This window comes from Sapajus apella, unplaced genomic scaffold, assembly GCF_009761245.1.
Source record: "Sapajus apella isolate SASKATOON/1434 unplaced genomic scaffold, GSC_monkey_1.0 scaffold62, whole genome shotgun sequence".
Lineage (NCBI taxonomy): Eukaryota > Metazoa > Chordata > Mammalia > Primates > Cebidae > Sapajus > Sapajus apella.
In genome coordinates, this window is record NW_022437002.1 from 9,511,054 (window position 1) to 9,529,562 (window position 18,509).

Genomic DNA, 18,509 nt, shown 5'->3' on the forward strand with positions numbered 1-18,509 from the left:
CCACCACCCCCAGCTCATTTTTGTATTTTTAGTAAAGATGGGGATTCAAAATGTTGGCCTAGCTGTTCTTCAACTCCTGACCTCAGATGATCCACCCATCTTGGTCTCCCAAAGTGCTGGGATTACAGGCGTGAGCCACTGTGCCCGGCTCAACTTACCTTTCATCTAATAACCTTATTAAATCATTAGAAGACTTTCCCCCAACCCACCCCAAGTCACCATCTGGCATTCCACTGACTTGGAGGCCACACACCTGCCCCACAAGACTAAACAGCTACCTATTTTTATCTCAAAAGTACTGACAGAAGGCTCCATTAGCAGCAAACAGACCTATGAACATAGGTCCTCTATGCTAGGAAAGCATTACTCTTTGAAATGGAGCTATATTTACAAATTTTATTACTTTTTATCCCAAAAATACATATAAATGAAAACCTGCTCTTCAAATGCAGGGAGGCCTTTGCCTAACATTGTCATATGAAAATCAGTATCAGCTCTTTAACACACAATTTACATATATACATACATACATACACGCTATATGTAAGCAGCTAACACTTTTCTACTTACACATATTCCTCTGGTGGAAAACTAGGAAACTAGGAAATTCCCCTGTTTTTCAGCCTTGGGAAGGTAAATACAACCTCTCTGAACAGTTTTTTAAAGGACGAAATGTGTAGAAACATGTAAACAACACAACCTGCTTTAGACATATACGTGTTACTAAAGTAAGGACCCTGTCACATCACTGACAGTGTATTTCTCAGAAAAAAAGGACATAACATTTGAATAAAAACACAAAACTGAAGTACAGTTAATATGATCAAAATTGTTATGTACATGCTCCATGGAGAAATCAGGAATTCTCTCAAAGAACAATCCACGGCCAATTTCAGTCACTTCTGGCACTGAATCAGCACCCATTGGTGGCAACCACGATCCTTCTGTACAGTCATGGGCTTAATTAAGCAGGTGCCACAAAGCATCTGTTTAACAGTCAATAATGCTTACTGACTGCGTACATTCCCACCCCCAAAACACTAAGTGCAAAATCAACTTCTAAGCTCAAGAGCTCAACCAGGTCAAAGCTTTGGTATATACTGGAGGTTGTTTGGTGATAACCAAAGCTTAGTAAGATTCTCTGCTCAGGGGTTTGCCCCAGAAGAAAAACACCTGGTCCAGAAAGTTTAACATCTATATAAATAAAGTAACTGTACAAAGAGAACAAGCCACGATTTCCCCTTAACCAAGGGTTCATAGTTTTCTAGGCAGCAGTTCTGAAAACACCAACTAAAACCACAACGCTTCTATTAAAACACGATGTGTTGTAATTGCTGAGACTGTTTTGAAAACAAATGCCTGCAGGCATGTGGCCAATGTGCCACAGAAAAGAATTTGACAAAACATTAGTCAGTGAATTTAAATGGTAACACAATTGGGTCAGCAACAGAGGAAAACAGTTAAGGCAATAAGAGGCATTACAGAGAGCACTATGGTTCTCTGAGTCAATCAAAGCCTTCCAAGAAGGAAAAGGTGTCTCAGTTTGTGTTCTTAGTTTGCTAGCTGTCAGACACTTCTTCCTCCTCCTCCTCATCCTCGTCGTCTTTCCTGTCTATTTCAGAAGTGTCTGACGACTCATGGAGCAAGACGTATTCTCTGCTGCTGAACCCAAATTTGAGTACATCCTTTTCTTTTAGTTCATAGTATCTCTGTGGCTCAATACGTTTGTTGTTTAAGAAGGTTCCATTGCCTGAGCCAAGGTCGATGATGTAGGGCTTCACTCTTCGGCCAACCGTGCCATCTGCACGGGTATATTCCACAAGCCTAGCAGAGAAAAAGGAGAGAAACCTGTGAGCAAAGTCCTGCCTCAGATCATCCAGCCTCTCTAAAGCTCTTTGCTAAAACAGCCTAGACAATGTAAACGACCTGGCTTGAGCTTTGCGCAAGTGGCAGTATCGTAGCCAATGAGGTTTATCTGAGGCGTAGATTATTGCTAATTGAAAACTTTTCCCAATACCCCGCTATGACGACTTGAAATATAGTCCGCACTGGCAATTTTTGACAGTCTCTATGGAGACTGAAAACAAAACAAAACAAAACAAAACAAAAAAAACACCTGGCTTGACCACAGTTAAAATTAAAATTCTAGAGAATCAAATAAATCAAAGGAAAGGCATGGCCCTGGGAAGGGAAATTGGGAATTTACATATACTTAGCAGAAAAGGTGAGAATGGTTTGCTGGAGGGTGGGCATAGTAGATCAAAAGGTAGAAATGCAGAATCCAATGTCTCTTGCTGTGTTTAAGAAAATACATTTTTTAGGCCAGGTACAGTGGCGCACGCCTGTAATCCCAGCACTTTGGGAGGCTGAGGCAGGTGGATCATGAGGCCAGAAGTTCAAGACCAGCCTGGCCAACATGGTGAAACCCCGTCTCTATTTAAAAAAAAAAAAAAAAGCCGGGCGCGGTGGCTCAAGCCTGTAATCCCAGCACTTTGGGAGGCCGAGGCGGGTGGATCACGAGGTCAAGAGATCAAGACCATCCTGGTCAACATGGTGAAACCCCGTCTCTACTAAAACTATGAAAAATTAGCTGGGCATGGTGGCATGTGCCTGTAATCCCAGCTACTCAGGAGGCTGAGGCAGGAGAATTGCCTGAACCCAGGAGGCGGAGGTTGCGGTGAGCCGAGATCGCGCCATTGCACTCCAGCCTGGGTAACGAGAGCGAAACTCCGTCTCAAAAAATAAAAATAAAAATAAAAAAAAAAAGAAAAAGAAAAAGATAATACATTTTTTCCTGTTGTTTATAATCAATATGTTTCTTTAACCTATATTTCAATATATTTTAGTTCCTGTCCAAATGGGAAAAAACAGTGGACTTAGACTTCAGAGTCAAGGGAGCTATATTTGAGGCAGAGTTCTACTACGGCAGGGGTCCTTAGCTCCGGGGCCAGGGACTGTGGCCTGTTAGGAACTGGGCCACACAGCAAGAGGTGAGCAGTGGGCCGGCAGGCAAGCAAGCCAACCTTCATCTGTATTTTCAGCTGCTCCCCATCACTTGTATTACTGCCTTCTGCTCCTGTCAGATCAGCGGTGGCATTAGAGTCTCATAGAAGCGTGAACCCCATTGTGAACTGTGCACAGGTGGGATCTAGGTTGTGTGCTCTTTATGAGCCTAATGCCTGATCTCTCACTGTCTCCCATCACCCCAGATAGGACCGTCTAATTGCAGGAAAACAAGCTCAGGGCTTCCACTGATTCTAGATTATGGTAAGTTGTGTAACTATTACATTATATATTACAATGTGATAATAGAAAATAAAGTGCACAGTAAATGTAATGTGCTTCAATCATCCCAAAACCATCCCCACTGGTCCATGGAAAAACTGTCCTCCACGAAACTGGTCCTTGGTACAAAAAAGGTTGGGGCCCATTGTACTATAGTGATCATTTATTAGGCAAGTCACTTGGTTTTGCTGGGCTTCAGTTTTCTCATCTGTCAGATGGGGATATAAATACTTGTCCATTCAAAGTCAGGCGGCCATCTTAAAAAAAAAAAATCGGCCAGGCACAGTGGCTTGCGCCTATAATCTCAACACTTTGGGAGGCCAAGATGGAGGGATCACAAGGTCAGAAGTTTGAGACCAGCCTGGCCAATATGGTGAAACCCTGTCTCTACTGAAAATACAAAAATTAGCTGGGCATGGCGGCACGTGCCTGTAGTCTCCAATCTCTACTAGGGAGATTGAGGCAGAAAAACCACTTGAACCTTGAACCTGGGAGGTAGAGACTGCAGTGAGCCGAGACTGCACCACAGGACTCCAGCCTGGGCAATAGAACAAGACTCCATCTCAAAAACAAACAAACAAACAAAAAAAAAAACAGCTGGTGTGGTGGCTGAAGCCTGTAATCCCAGCACTTTGGGAAGCTGAGGGGGGTGGATCATGAGGGGTCAGGAGTTCAAGACCAGCCTGGCCAACATGGTGAAACCCAGTCTCTACTAAAAATGCAAAAATTTGCTGGGCATGGTGGCACATTCATGTAGTCCGAGCTGCTCAGGAGGCTGAGGCAGCAGAATTGCTTGAACCAGAGGAGGCAGAGGTTGCAGTGAGCCGAGATCGTACCACCGCACTCCAGCCTGGGTGACAGAACGAGACTCTGTCTCAAAAAACCAAAAACAACAACAACAAAAAACAAACCAAACCTGCTGGGTGCAGTAGTTCACACCTGTTATCCCAGCACTTTGGGAGGCCGAGGCGGGTGAATCACTTGAGGACAGGAGTTTGAAACCAGCCTGGCCAACATGGGGAACCCCATCTCCACTAAAGTAAATATAAAAATTAGCCGAGCATGGTGGCGCGCACCTGTAATCCCAGCTACTTGGGAAGCTGAGGCAGGAGAATCGTTTGAACCTGGGAGGCAGAAGTTGCAGTGAACTGAGATTGCACCATTGCATTCCAGCCTGGGCGACAAGAGCAAAATTCTGTCTCAACCCCCAAACCCCCAACACACAAAGAAACAAAAACCTGCCCTATCCTTCTCACAGGATTGTTGTGAGAATCATCACAGATGTCCCATGCAAGCTATCAAGATCCAGGTTCAAAATTAGCTGGCACAGAGGCACATGCCTGTGGTCCCAGTTACTCCGGAGGCTGAGGCAGGAGACAATCATTTGTGCCCAGGAGCTTGCCACTAGAGTGAGCTGTGTTAGCACCACTGCACTCCAGACGGGGTGACAGAGTGAGACCTTATCTCAAGGAAATAAAAAATAAAAGTTTAATGTTCTTACAATAAATATGTAAGCAATTATTTAAAGGGCAGTTAAATTAACAATACTCCTTAGATAATATAGGAGGGTATGGGATTCTTCTGCATAAACATGAACAAAAATCTTAGTAATCCTAACGAACCCCATGATTGTTTCTGCTCACATTACAGTTTCTTCCTCCATGTTACTTACCGATATTGAAAGACTGCATGCTGCTTTGAACAAGATGGGTGATCGATTGGAATGTCTGCAATGCGGCGGTGTCGACCTAGTAGGTATGCACTCTGTCGATGTATGTACATGACTGGCAGCACCTCATCATTTTTAAACGGGTAGAGGCGCCACCGTTTTTTGGGGATACGTGCTTCTGGGGGCTCACTATATTTAATAACTACACCCCGAAAAGTGTTGGTGTCCTCAAGAAGCGCCCCAGAAAGTTCAAAGCTTGGTTTTTCTTTAACAGGAACCTCCTTTTCTTTGTTGTTGCCACCAGGCCGAGGAACCAACTCCTGAGACTCACTACCACCGCCACCAACGTCATTCCTCTGGCGATGCTCCCGTCGCCTGGCATTATAAAACTCCCGCTCGTCTTCCTGAGCCTGCAGGTTCTGCGTGTCTCGATCCCGTCCCTGACCCTGCCCACTCCCAGGCCTCTCGTTAGATGTTCTCCTTTGGTGGGAATGGCCCCGGTGTCTGTCCCGGTCACTGTTCCTAGCTCTCCTGTGTTCCTGTTCTGATGGTTCCCTGTGCTGCCGATCCTCCCGTCCTCTCCGGGGATGATCCTCACGCTCCTGAAATTCAAACAGATTCCATAATTTTAAAAGCAGTCTACAATCTAAAGGTAGCCCAAATCTAGTTCTTTTTGAACAAACTGCATTCAAAAAGTCTTTTGTAATTTGGACTTTGGCATTTAGAACAACATTTCCCACAGAAATAAGATTATTTGGTGGTTACGTTCCCTTGCAAGGCCTCAAAGATGGTATCTCATGCCTCTGTTCAGCTATAGCCCTCCTAGCACAGGCCCATGTCCAGAGCCCTAAAAACAAGAGACTATTTAGTCAGAAAAAAGAAGAAAAAATAATTCCCTCTCTTTCAGAACAAAGGTAACTACAGGCAAACTTACAGAGAAGAGTATACAGAAAATAGAACAAAGAGTTAAGTAGTCAGGTACAATACTTGTAAAGAAAGAAGCTAGCTTTCTCTCATGTCAAAAATGAAAATATAATACTAAGTTTTTAAATACTACTTTCACAGTTAAAAAAAATTAAATATCTAGGAATAAACTTAAGAAACATGAAAGACATGTAAGAAGAAATCTGTAAAAATTCATTAAAATAGATCTTTTTTTAAAGACCTGAAGAAATGGAGAAACATATCATGGTTTCTTGAAAAAGACAGCATTGAAAATCAGCCTAGGCCGGGTGCGGTGGCTCACGCCTGTAATCCTAGCACTTTGGGAGGCCAAGGTGGGTGGATAACAAGGTCAGGAGTTCAAGACCAGCCTGACCAACAGGGTGAAACCCTGTCTCTACTAAAAATACAAAATTAGCCGGGTGTGGTGGCATATGCCTATAATCGCAGCTACTCAGAAGGCTGAGACAGGAAATCGCTTGAACCTGGGAGGTTGCAGTGAGCCAAGATTGCGCCATTGCACTCCAGCCTGGGCAACAAGAGTGAAAATCCTTCTCAAAAAGAAAAAAAAAAAAGATCAGCCTGGTAGAAAATGTTTGCAACACAAACCATACAGTAGTCCCAGGGGGATACATTCTAAGTGTGGTAGATGGCTAAAACCACGGATGGTACTGAACTGCAAAACATTTCTGTTCACATCTTCCACCCATAAATTTAATGCCTTTTCCATCTTAACTAAGCACTTATGAACTGTGGTTTTAACTTCTACAGTTTAAGGCACAACAGCAAAACTAGCATGAATTTCTTTTTCCTTCTCCACGATTTCACAACAGAAGATTCCTTCTTACTATAAATCTTAGCAACTTCAATATATGATTTAAAAACAATTTTTTTTATTTCCTTGAGAACTTTCATCTTTTCACTTAAAGGAAGCACTTTACAGCTTCTCTTCAGCATATCCTAATTGCCAAAATCACTACTATTGCACTTTGGGGCCACTACTAAATAGAATAAAGGTTACTTGAATCCAAGCACTGCAGTACTGCAAGTTATCTGAAAACCAGGATGGCTACTAAGTGATAGACGGGCAGTTAGCTCATACAGCACAGATATACCAGACAAAGGAAGGATTCATGTTCCGGGTGGGACCGTACAAGTTTACACCAAGTGACTCAGGGTAGTGAGCAATTTAAAATTTATGAGTTGCTTTTTTCTGGAGTTTTCAATTTAATATTTTCAGATGCAGGAAGTGAAACCACAAATAAGGGGAACTACTGCATATTAATATATCAATAAGAAATAATTCAATAGAAAAACTGGCAAACGGCCAGGTGCCAGTGGCTCACACTTGTAATCCCAGCACTTTGGGAGGCTGATGCAATGGATCAAGCGCTTGAGCCCAGGAATTTGAGACCAGCCTGGGAAACATGACGAAACCCTGTCTCTACTAAAAATACAAAAATTAGCTGGGCACAGTGGTGCATGCCTGTAGTCCCCGCTACTCGGAAGGCTGAGGTGGGAAGTATTGCTTGAGCCTGGGAGACAGAGGTTGCAGTGGGCCGAGATTCCACCATTGCACTCCAGTGTGGATAAGAGCGCAAGACTTGTATGTCTCAAAAATAAAAAAGAAAAAAAAAAAAGGAACTATTTTCAGAAGAAATAAATGTCCAAGGGCTGGGCGCAGTGGGTCACACCTATAATCCCAGCACTTTGGGAGGCCAAGGCAGGAGAATTGCTTGAGCCTAGGAGTTTTGAGACCAGCCTGTGCAACATGGCAAAACCCCATTTCTACAAAAAATACAAAAATGAGCCAGGCATGACAGCATGCACCCGTAGTCTCAGCTATTCCAGAAGTTGAGGTGGGAAGATCACTTGAGCCCAGGAGGTTGACACTGAAGTGAGCTATGATCACGCCACTGCAGTCCATCCTGGACAACAGAGTGAGACCCTGTCTCAAAAAAAGGAAAAGAAACACAAGTCCAATAAATACATGAAGATATGCTTACGCTAATAATCAAAGCATCAAATTCTAAAAGAAGTATGAATTTTCTCTCATTTCGATTAGTATTAAAAAGATCAATAATATCTAGAGTGAAAAAGGAAGGCACAGGAAAATGGGTATTTTTCAGCCACTGATGGTACAGGTATAAACCAGCATAGCCTATTTAGGGGAATTTGACAGTATTTAATAAAAATCTCATCAACCACTAACACCAGTTATAGGAATGAATCCTACAGAAATACTAGCAGATTTTTACTGTACCTACAGATGTTTACTGTAGTTCTGTAATAAAAAAATTGGAAACAACCTAATATTCTGCAATGGTAGAATGGTTAAATTATTATCTAGTCATATAAAGAAATACTTCACAGCCATGAAAAAGAATGACATAATGACATAGAAAGATATCTAATATATTGTTCAAAGGGGGGGAAAAAAAGAGAAGGGGAAAGTTTCACAATATACCTAAAAATTACTATTTAAGACCAGATATTTCTATATATAGAGTCGGCAGATGAGATCCTTGGAGAGATATTCCCACTATAATTTAACTAGATAGTTATTAAATCTTTAATGCTTTGTTGGGCTCTCAAAAAGCAAGGGAAAATCTTCAATGAGAAAAAAATCTACAAAGGGGAAAAAAAAGATATGAGCTCTAAGCATGAGCTTAAATACTAAAGAGCATTAGACACACACAAGAAAATGTAAACAAGCCACTGAGCATGAGAGGCAGCAGAAACAAGTCTTACAGTCCGGGCGTGTTGGCTCACACCTGTAATTCCAGCACTTTGGGAGGCCAAGGGGGGCGGGTCACTTGAAGTCAGTCAGGAGTTCAAGACCAGCCTAGCCAACATGGAGAAACCCCGTCTCTACTAAAAATACAAAAATTAGCCAGGCATGGTGGCGCATGCCTGTAATCTCAGCTACTCAGGAGGTTGAGGCAGGAAAATTGCTTGAACCTGGGAAGTGGTGGTTGCAGTGAGCAGAGATCGTACCACCGCACTCCAGCCTGGGTGACAGAGCAAGACTCCATCTCAAAAAAAAAAAAAAAAACCCCATACAAGTCTTATAGATGTAGATCCCCAAGGACTTCATTCATGGACAAAAATAGTTTTGTTTTTTTCTTAAAAAGAAAAAACTGGCCGGGTGCAGTGGCTCACGCCTGTAATCCGAGCACTTGGGGAGGCAGAGGTGGGTGGATCACATGAGGTCAGGAGTTCAAGACCAGCATGGCCAACATGGTGAAACCCCATCTCTACCGCTAGCTGGGCATGATGGTGATGCCTGTAATCCCAGCTTCTCGGGAGGCTGAGGCAGGAGAATTACTTGATTGCCTGGAGGTGAAGACTGCAGTGAGCTGTGATTGTGCCACTGCACTCCAGCCTGGGTGACAGAGCAAGACTCTGTGTTAAAAAAAAAAAAAAAAAAAAAAAAAGAAAGAAAAGATTGCGGATGAAGGTGACAGCAAAAAACAAAAAACAAATAAAAAAAAAAACTTCTTGCTATGGACTAGGTAATGTATAAAAATGTTTAGCTAATTAAGGTTAAAATTTTTAAAACAGGGAGCAGTAAGAGACTTTCAAATGATTAGGCAGAAAATTAGAATGATACAAAAATTAGCATGGCCCCTAATTTAAAGAATATATATGCAGTAATAACAAAAATGATTAAGCAGGCAGGGCGCAGTAGCTCATGCCTGTAATCCCAGCACTTTGGGAGGCCAAGGCAGGAGGCTCACTCGAGTCCAGGAGTTCAAGACCAACCTGGGCAACATAGTGACACTCCTATCTCTAAAAATAAAATACAATCGTCATATGATCCAGCAATCGCACTTCTGGATATATATCCCAAAGAAATGAAAGCAGGGTCTCAGAGATACTTGAGCACCCATGTTCATGGAAGTACTGGGACTAAGACCTCATCCCCCAAGGCCTTCACCCTGCCATACACAGGGCTCAAGTGAGGGCCACCTGCTCAGAGTAGAACTGTTTCTCTAGACTTCCTAGCCTAGCAAAGACATGCATCAAGAGAGAGCCTCATACAACCACCCTTCCTACTGCAAAACATTTACCAGCTTGCCACCACTATCTGCCTTGAGTTCACCAGGACTAATCTCATCATGTCCTTTTTCCCTGATTAAGAGTCACTGTAAGAAGCCATAAAGACTAGGTGTGGTGGCTTATATCTGTAATCTTAGCACTTTGGGAGGCTGAGGTGGGCAGATCACTTGAGCTCAGGAGTTCAAGACTAGCCTGGCCAACACAGTAAAATCCCATCTCTACTAAAAATACAAATAATAGCCAGATGTGGTGGCACGCACCTGTAGTCCCAGTTACTAGGGAGGCTGGGGCAGGAGAATCACTTGAACTCAGGAGGTAGAGGTTGCAGTGAGTCGAGATTATACCACTACACTCTAGCCTGGGTGACAGAATGAGACTCTGTCTCAAAAAAAAAAAAAAGTAGGGTGGAATCAGTGATGTCCAATTTCTCTCACTGTCATAATTTTTGGCCGGGCGCAGTGGCTCATGCCTGTAATCCCAGCACTTTGGGAGGCTGAGACAGGCAGATCATGAGTTCAAGAGATCGAGACCATCCTGGCCAACATGGTAAAACCCCGTCTCTACAAAAAATACAAAAATTAGCTGGGCATGGTGGCACACACCTGTAGTCCCAGCTACTTGGGAGGCTGAGGCAGGAGACTCTCCTGAACCCAGGAGGCTGAGGTCACAGTAAGCCAAGATCACACCACTGCACGCCAGCCTGGCAACAGAGCGAGACTCCAAAAAAAAAAAAAAAAAAAGAAAAAAAAAAAAACTGTTTGTCTTTTCTTAAATCCCTGCAATGAGGTCTCAACCTTACTACTCCACTAAAATTGCTGGTCAAGATCACCAGTGACCTCCACGTTGCTAACTCCAGTGGCCAATTCTCAGTCTTCATTACACATAACTATCAGCAGCATCTAACAGAGTTAATCACTGTCCTTAACACACTTCCTTCTTATGGCATCAGAGTTACCAGATTCTCTTGCTTTCCTTTCTTTTCAGTCTCCTTTGCTGATGTCACTGCAATTTCTTCACACTGGATCACAGCTGGATTTAGTCCTCCATTGGTTGTTCTAGCTACAGTCATTTCCTTTGTAATTTCATCTAATCCTAACGCTTTTCATACAGCTATATGCAGATGACTTAAATGTGTATCTCCCCCCTATTTAGAAATAGGGTAACTGCAAATGTAGTAAATTAAGGTCAAACTAGAGAAGTGCAGGTCATTAATCCCATATGACTGGTGACCTTGGAAAAGAAGAGAGAGAGAGATTCATGGGAGAAGGCCATGTGATGTTGGACAGAGAGTCTATCATAGTGGTTATCTCTGGCAAGTGAGGTGGAGGTTTTGTTGTTGAGAAGGCGGTACAATTTTGGGGATGAGACAAGTAAACGATACTCTCATTTTATAGTTTACATACCTCTGTATTATTATGATGAGCATTTGTTTTGAAAATGGTGGATCAGCTAGGTGCAGTGGCTCACAACTGTAATCCCAGCACTTTGGGAGTCTGAGGCAGGCAGACCACTTGAGGTCAGGAGTTCGAGACCAGCCTGGCCAACATGGTGAACCCCTATCTCTAATAAAAATACAAAAATTAGCCAGGTGTAGTGGCATGTGCCTGTAATCCTAGCTACTGGGGAGGCTGAGGCATGGCAATTGCTTGAACCCAGGAGGCAGAGGCTGCAGTAAGCTGAGATCACACTACTAACTCCAGCCTGGGCAACAGAGTGAGACTCCACCTCAAAAAAAAAAAAAAAAACCTCACAAAATGGTGGTTCAGAGATTGAAAAGTCATCCTCAGTATCCTCAGGAGTTTGGTTCCAGAATCCCTAGCAGATAAAAAAGGTATCTCAGGATGCTCAAGCTCCTTATAGAAAATGGTATATTTTGCACACATAGTCTGTGAATATCCTCCTGCATACTTTAAATCATCGCTAGGTTACTTATAATACCTAATTCAATGTATATGCTATATAAATAGTTGTTTTATACATATATATATATTTTTAATTGCATTTTAGGTTTTGGGGTACATGTGAAGAACATGCAAGACTGTTGCATAGGTACACACATGGCAGTGTTATTTGCTGCCTTCCACCCCTTCACCTATATTTGGCATTTCTCCCCATGCTCTCTCTCCCCAGCTCCCCACCCCCTACTGTCCCTCTCCTATTTCTCCCCAACAGACCCCAGTGTGTGATGCTCCCCTCCCTGTGTCTATGTGTTCTCATTGTTCAACACCTGCCTATGAGTGAGAACATGCGGTGTTTGATTTTCTGCTTTTGTGTCAGTTTGCTGAGAATGATGGTTTCCAGGTTCATCCACGTCCCTACAAAGGACACAAACTCATCGTTTTTGATGGCTGCATAATATTCCATGGTGTATATGTGCCATATTTTCCCTGTCCAGTCTATCATCGATGGGCATTTGGGTTGGTTCCAGATCTTTGCTATGGTAAACTGTGCTGCAGTGAACATTCGTGTGCATGTGTCCTTATAGTAGAACAATTTATAATCCTTTGGATACATCCCCAGTAATGGGATTGTTGGGTCAAATGGAATTTCTATTTCTAGGTCCTTGAGGAATTGCCACACTGTCTTCCACAAAGGTTGAACTAATTTACACTCCCACCAACAGTGTAAAAGTGTTCCTATTTCTCCGTTATATTGTTTTTCATTTGTCTTTTAAAATTTGATTTTTTTAAAACAGTGTCTTGCTCTGACACCCAGGTGGGAGTACAGTGGTGCCATCTTAGCTCACTGCAACCTCCCCATCCCAGGTTCAAGCAATTCTCCTTCTTCAGCCTCCAAAGTAGCTGGGATTACACGCCTTGCTAATTTTTATATTTTTAGTAGAGATGGCTTTCACCATGTTGGCCAGGCTGGTCCCCTGACCTCAGGTGATCTACCTGCCTCGGCCTCCCAAAGTGCTGGGATTATAGATGTGAACCACTGCGACTGGCCCAGACTTTAATCCCAGTTACTTAGGAGGCTAAGGCAGGAGAATCCCTTAAACCCATAAGGCGGAGGCTGCAGTGAGCAGAGATCATGCCACTGCAGTCCAGCCTGGGCAACAGAGCGAGACTCCATCACAAAAAAAAGAGAGGACTGAAATCTCATTCCTCAAAATTGAGAATACAGCAAGAGTGTGTGCTCTCATTGCTCTTTTATCTCTCTTTGCCTGCTGCCATCCCTGTTAAGATGTGACTTGCTCCTCCTTGCCTTCCACCATGATTGTGAGGCCACTCCAGCCATGTGGAACTGTAAGTCCATTAAACCTCCTTCTTTTGTAAATTGCCCAGTCTTGGGTATGTCTTTGTCAACAGCATGAAAACGGACTAATACAAACAAAAAAAGGAAATAAAATAAAACTGTCCCTATTTATAGATATGATTGTCTATGTAGAAAATCCCAAGTAATCTAAAAAAAAAAAAAAAAAAACCTAGAATAAACGAGTTCAGCAAGGATACAGGATTAAGATAAACACACAAAAATGAATTATATTTCTATATACTGGCAATGAACATGTGGACACTCATTTAAAATACCCTTTATAATTATTCCAAAAAGAAATGTGTATAGGATTTATATGCTGAAAACTACAACCGCTGATAAAAGAAATCAAAGATGATCTAAATAAAAGGGGAGATACACAGCGTTCATAGATAAGAAGATTTAACATAGTAAAAAGTCAATTATTGCCCCCAAACGCTAGTTTAACACAAGTCCTATTAAAATCCTAGCAAGACTTTTTTTTTTTGGATCTCACTCTGCTGCCCAGGCTGGAGTGCAGTGGTGTGATCACTGCAGCCTCAACCTCCTAGACTTAAGTAATCCTCCCACCTTAGCCTCCTGAGTGAGGGACTACAGGTACATGCCACCACATCCAGCTAATTTTTGTATTTTTTATACAGAAGGGTTTCACCATGTTGCCCAGGCAGGTCTGGAACTCCTGAGCTCAAGCAATCTGCCCACTTCAGCCTCCCAAAGCTTTGGGATTCAGGCATTAGCCACTGTGACCAGCCTAGACTTTAATAGAGACAAGATTGTTTTAAAACTTACATGAATGACAAAGGAACTTGAATAGCTAAAGCAATTTTTATAAAGAAAAATACAGTGGGAGAAATCAGTCTATATGATTTCAAGATTTATTATATAGCTACAGTAATCAAGACTGTGTGGCATTGGCAGAATGACAGACATTGACAAATGGCACAGAACAGCAATCCCAGAAATAGACCCATACATATATGCCCAACTGATTTTTGACAAAAGAGCAAAAGCAATTCAGTGGAGGAAAGATGGTCTTTTCAACAAGTGGTGCTGATGCAAGTGGACATTTATAGGCAAAAAACAAAAAAAAAAAAAAAAAAAAAAAGAACCTGAAAAGAAACCAAAAACACATCATGGACTTTTAAGAAAAAAATTTAAGAGAAAATTTCAGAGATCTAGGGCCAGGCAAAAAGTTCTTAGCCATGACATCAAAAGCACAATCCATAAAAGGGAAAACAGATAAGCTGGACTTCATTGAAATAAAAAACTTTTGCTCTGGTGGCTCACGCCTGTAATCCCAGCAATTTGGGAGGCTGAGGCAGGCGGATCACCTGAGGTCAGGAGTTCGAGACCAGCTTGACCAACATGGAAAACTCCGTCTCTACTAAAAATACAAAATTAGCTGGGTGTGGTGGCACATGAATGGAATCCCAGCTACTTGGGAGGCTGAGGCAGGAGAATTACTTGAACCTGGGAGGCAGAGGTTGCAGTGAACTAAGGTCGTGCCACTGCACTCCAGTCTGGGCAACAAGAGTAAAACTCCATCTCAAAACAAACAAAACAAAACAAAACATGACAAAACAAACTTTTACTCTGAGATAAACCCTGTTAAGAAAATGCAGACAAGCTAGATTGGGAAAAAAAATTATTTGTAAACCATATACCCCAAAAGGACTAGTATCCACAATATAAAAAGAATTCTTAAAAACTAAAGAGTAAAAAAGCAAATAATACAATTAGAAAACAGGCAAAAGACATGAGACATTGCACCTGAGAAGATACATACAGATGGCAAATAAGTGCAAGAAAAGATGTCCAATGTAATAAGCCATTAGGAAAATGCAAATTACGGGAAGCTGAAGCAGGAGAATCAGGTAGAGGTTGCAGTGAACTAAGATCTTGCCACTGCACTCCAACCTAGGAGACAGAGCAAGACTCTGCCTCAAAAAAAAAAAAAAAAAAGGGCCAGATGTGGTGGCTCACGCCTGTAATCTCAGCATTTTAAGAGGCTGAAGTGGGTGCATCACAAGGTCAAGAGATCAAGACCATCCTGGCTAACATGGTGAAACCTCATCTTTACTAAAAATACAAAAATTAATTATCTGGGCTTGGTGGCGTGTGCCTGTAATCCCAGCTACTCCGGAGCCTGAGGCAGGAGAATCACTTGTACCAGGGAGTCAGAAGATGCAGTGAGCCAAGACAGTGCGACTGGACCCTAGCCTGGCGACAGAGCAAGACTCCATCTCAAAAAAAAAAAAAAAAAAAAAAAAAAGAAAACGCAAGTTAAAATCACAATGAAATACCACTACACACCTATCAGAATGGCTAAAATAAAGTGCTAACATTAAATGGTGATACAGGGAAACCCGATGATTCAAACAATGCTGGAGGGACAATAAAATGGTACAGCACTGTTACGAACTAAATTGTGCCCTCCAAAATTAGCTTGTTGAAGTACCAAACCCAAGTACATCAGAATGTATTCATAGCTGTTTTTGAAGATGAGGTCTTTAAAGAGCTGATAAATTAAAATTAGGGTGGGGCCCTAATCCGATATGGCTGAGAAAAGACACCAGGACAGAAGAAAGATTATGTGAGGTTGTAGCAAAAAGGTAGCCATCTGCAAGCCAAGGAGAGAGGACGTTTTTCAGCAGAATCCAAACCTGCTAACATCCTCATCTTTGACTTCTAGCCTCCAGAATTACAAGAAAATGAATTTCTGTTGTTTAAGCCACGTACTCTATGGCAGTTCATTATGGTGGCCCTAGTAAACTAATACAGCCACTCTGGAAAACAGTCTGGTAATTTCTTAAAAAAAATTAAACCTGCAACTACCATACAATCCAGCAATTGCATTTCTGAGCATTTATCCCAGAGAAATGAACTCTTATGTTCGCATATAATCCTATACACAAATGTCTATATAGCAGCTTTATGTGTAATAGCCAAAAAATGGAAACAAGCCAGATGTTCTTTAATGAGTGGCTAAATTCATGCTATTGGATATCACTCAGAAATAAAATGGAACAAACTACTGAGAGATGCAACCTGAATCAATCTCTGAAGGATTCTGCTGAGTGAAGAAAGACAATCCTAAATTAGGTTACACATTGTATGATTCCATTTATGTAACATTCTTGAAATGAAAACATTACAGAAATGAAGAACGGATTAAAAGTTGCCAGAAGTTAAAGAAGGATAAAGGTGGGAGATAAGCGGGTGTGGCTACAAAAGGAGAACAAGAGGTATTCCTTGTGGTGAAGGAAATGTTATCTTGACTATACTGATGTCAATATTCTGATGGTGATGTTGTACCACAGTTCTGTTATGAATAGATGTTACCACTGGGAGAAACCAAGCAGAGTATATCTTTCTGAATTATTTCTGACAACTGCATGTGAACCAACAATAATCTCAAAATAAAAAGGTGAATTTCAGCAAACAAGCAGAAAAAAAGAAATATACCCAGTTTTCAGAAAAGCCCATTGTAAGTACAGGTAGAAATGTCGGCAAGTGTGTGTGCGCGCGCGCACACACACACACACACACAATACACATACACAGCCCTCTCTAGCTATGATAGGAAAAGGCTCTCAATGTGGCCCCAACATCAAAACACCCCAATCCACTTACCTGCTTCACTTTGACTGTTGAGTGGTGAGGACTTCGGGTCCTCTTACTCCGGGGAGACTTGCTTCTTCTCCCTGAGGACTTGTTTTTCTTTTTGGGTGGGGACCTATACAGAGCATGGTACATACAGGATTTTACTCAATTTCCCTTCCCCCATAAAAATTAGCTTCCAGTATCAGGCTTACCTACTAACACAAACACATTTGTGAAGGTCTCTGCCAGATACATTAAAGTCACAAGGTTCACTTTCCTAGCCCCAACATCTCCCTTGCATTCCATACTCACAAAGACAACTCTCTACTGAACCTTCTCACTTAGATAACATAGCTCTTAATTCCCAAGCCTTCAAAAACCTTTCCTCTCCTACTCTTTGCCATCTTGTCAATTGGCATCACCATCCAGAAATCACCTTTGACTCCTGACCCCTCGCCACCAACACCCCTACCATCACTAACAATCCATCCATCCTGTGGTTCCACTTGCTCCCTATTTCATCTCATTCCTACCACCCACCTGCTTGACCACTATAGTCCACCGACACTGGCTTTTTCCCATTTCAATCATGATTCATTCTACTTCAAGTGCTTTGCACATGTTGTTTCCTCTGCCTGGATCTTTCAGAGGCTGGATCATTCCTAACAGTCAGGTCGCAGTTCAAATGGCACCTCTTTAGAGAGGCCTCCTCCCTCTTCTCTCCAATCTCTATTACATTACTGTTTTAACCTTTCGAAAATACTTGTTACTAACTGAAACTATTTAATTTTTCTTGTTATTGTCTGTCTCAGGGCTAGATTTGGAAACGGTGAAGACCATCTAAGTGAATCACCCTTGCAGCCCCAAAACCTGGGGCAGTCTTTAACACTTAACAGGCACTCAGAAAAACTATGCTGAATGAACGCATAAATCAATGTGAAGTAACTTTTTTTTTTTTTTAGTTTCTGTCGACGTGAAAACCTTTTGGGCAGGTAATTGTAAAGACAACGCCCGGACTCCATTCGGGATGAGGAGAAGCTCATTCCAATTTTACAGATTATCAGCGCTATCTGCTGGGCCACACTTTGCGAAGTGCTGGGGACACAGGAATGGAGGGGCGGGATCCTGCAGGTTAGGCATTAGGCGTTGAACACCGAGCTATAATGCAAGTGACAGAGCTCGCATAACACAGGCACGACTGGATCACTCTCAACCGCCTCAGGATTAGGTCCGGGCTACCTGCACCCAGCATTCAAAACCTGTTTCGGACGCTAGCCCTGCCCGCCTTTCTGAATGAGCCCAACCCAAGGTCCATCCTGGGCTGCTCCCCACTTACCGGCTAACTCCTCGGGCTCGGTTCCCGCGGTGGCCCGGGCGGCTCAGCTCGCTGGCCGGCGGGGACGGGCTACCGCCGGAGTGGTCCGGACGACGGTGGGCGGGAGGTGCGGCTTCCGGGCTGAGACGCTCCTGTTTCACGACCACCGTCGCCGGCAACACCACGTCCCCGTCCCGGTGTCTTCGCCGGCTCCCTCGCTCCCGTTCGCTCTTCACTGCCTTCATTCTGTGATTTTGCCTGAGCGAAAGAAAACAGATCCGTTGAGCTCCTCTAGCTGAAGGAAATGACGAGTTTGACTCCTGGATTTCCGCTTCCGGGGTGCCCCGGCTCCCAGAAATCTTCGCGGCAGAGAGG

At 42.8% G+C, this 18,509-nt stretch overlaps 1 protein-coding gene and 1 non-coding gene across 2 annotated transcripts; one reads left to right on the forward strand and one right to left on the reverse strand.

Annotated features, from left to right (window-relative positions):
* Positions 1-376: 376 nt before the first annotated feature.
* On the reverse strand, positions 377-18,489 carry SNIP1 (Smad nuclear interacting protein 1). The gene is made up of 4 exons (XM_032246987.1): positions 18,156-18,489; positions 16,850-16,952; positions 4,958-5,556; positions 377-1,824 (listed from the first exon to the last, which is right to left on the reverse strand). Exons 1-4 carry the CDS (start codon positions 18,377-18,379, stop codon positions 1,560-1,562), a joined length of 1,191 nt encoding a protein of 396 aa, XP_032102878.1. The 5' UTR covers positions 18,380-18,489; the 3' UTR covers positions 377-1,559.
* Positions 1,935-2,077, forward strand: LOC116529659. Its single transcript, XR_004259590.1, has one exon. It is a non-coding gene; the product is annotated as a U4 spliceosomal RNA (small nuclear RNA).
* Positions 18,490-18,509: the final 20 nt, after the last annotated feature.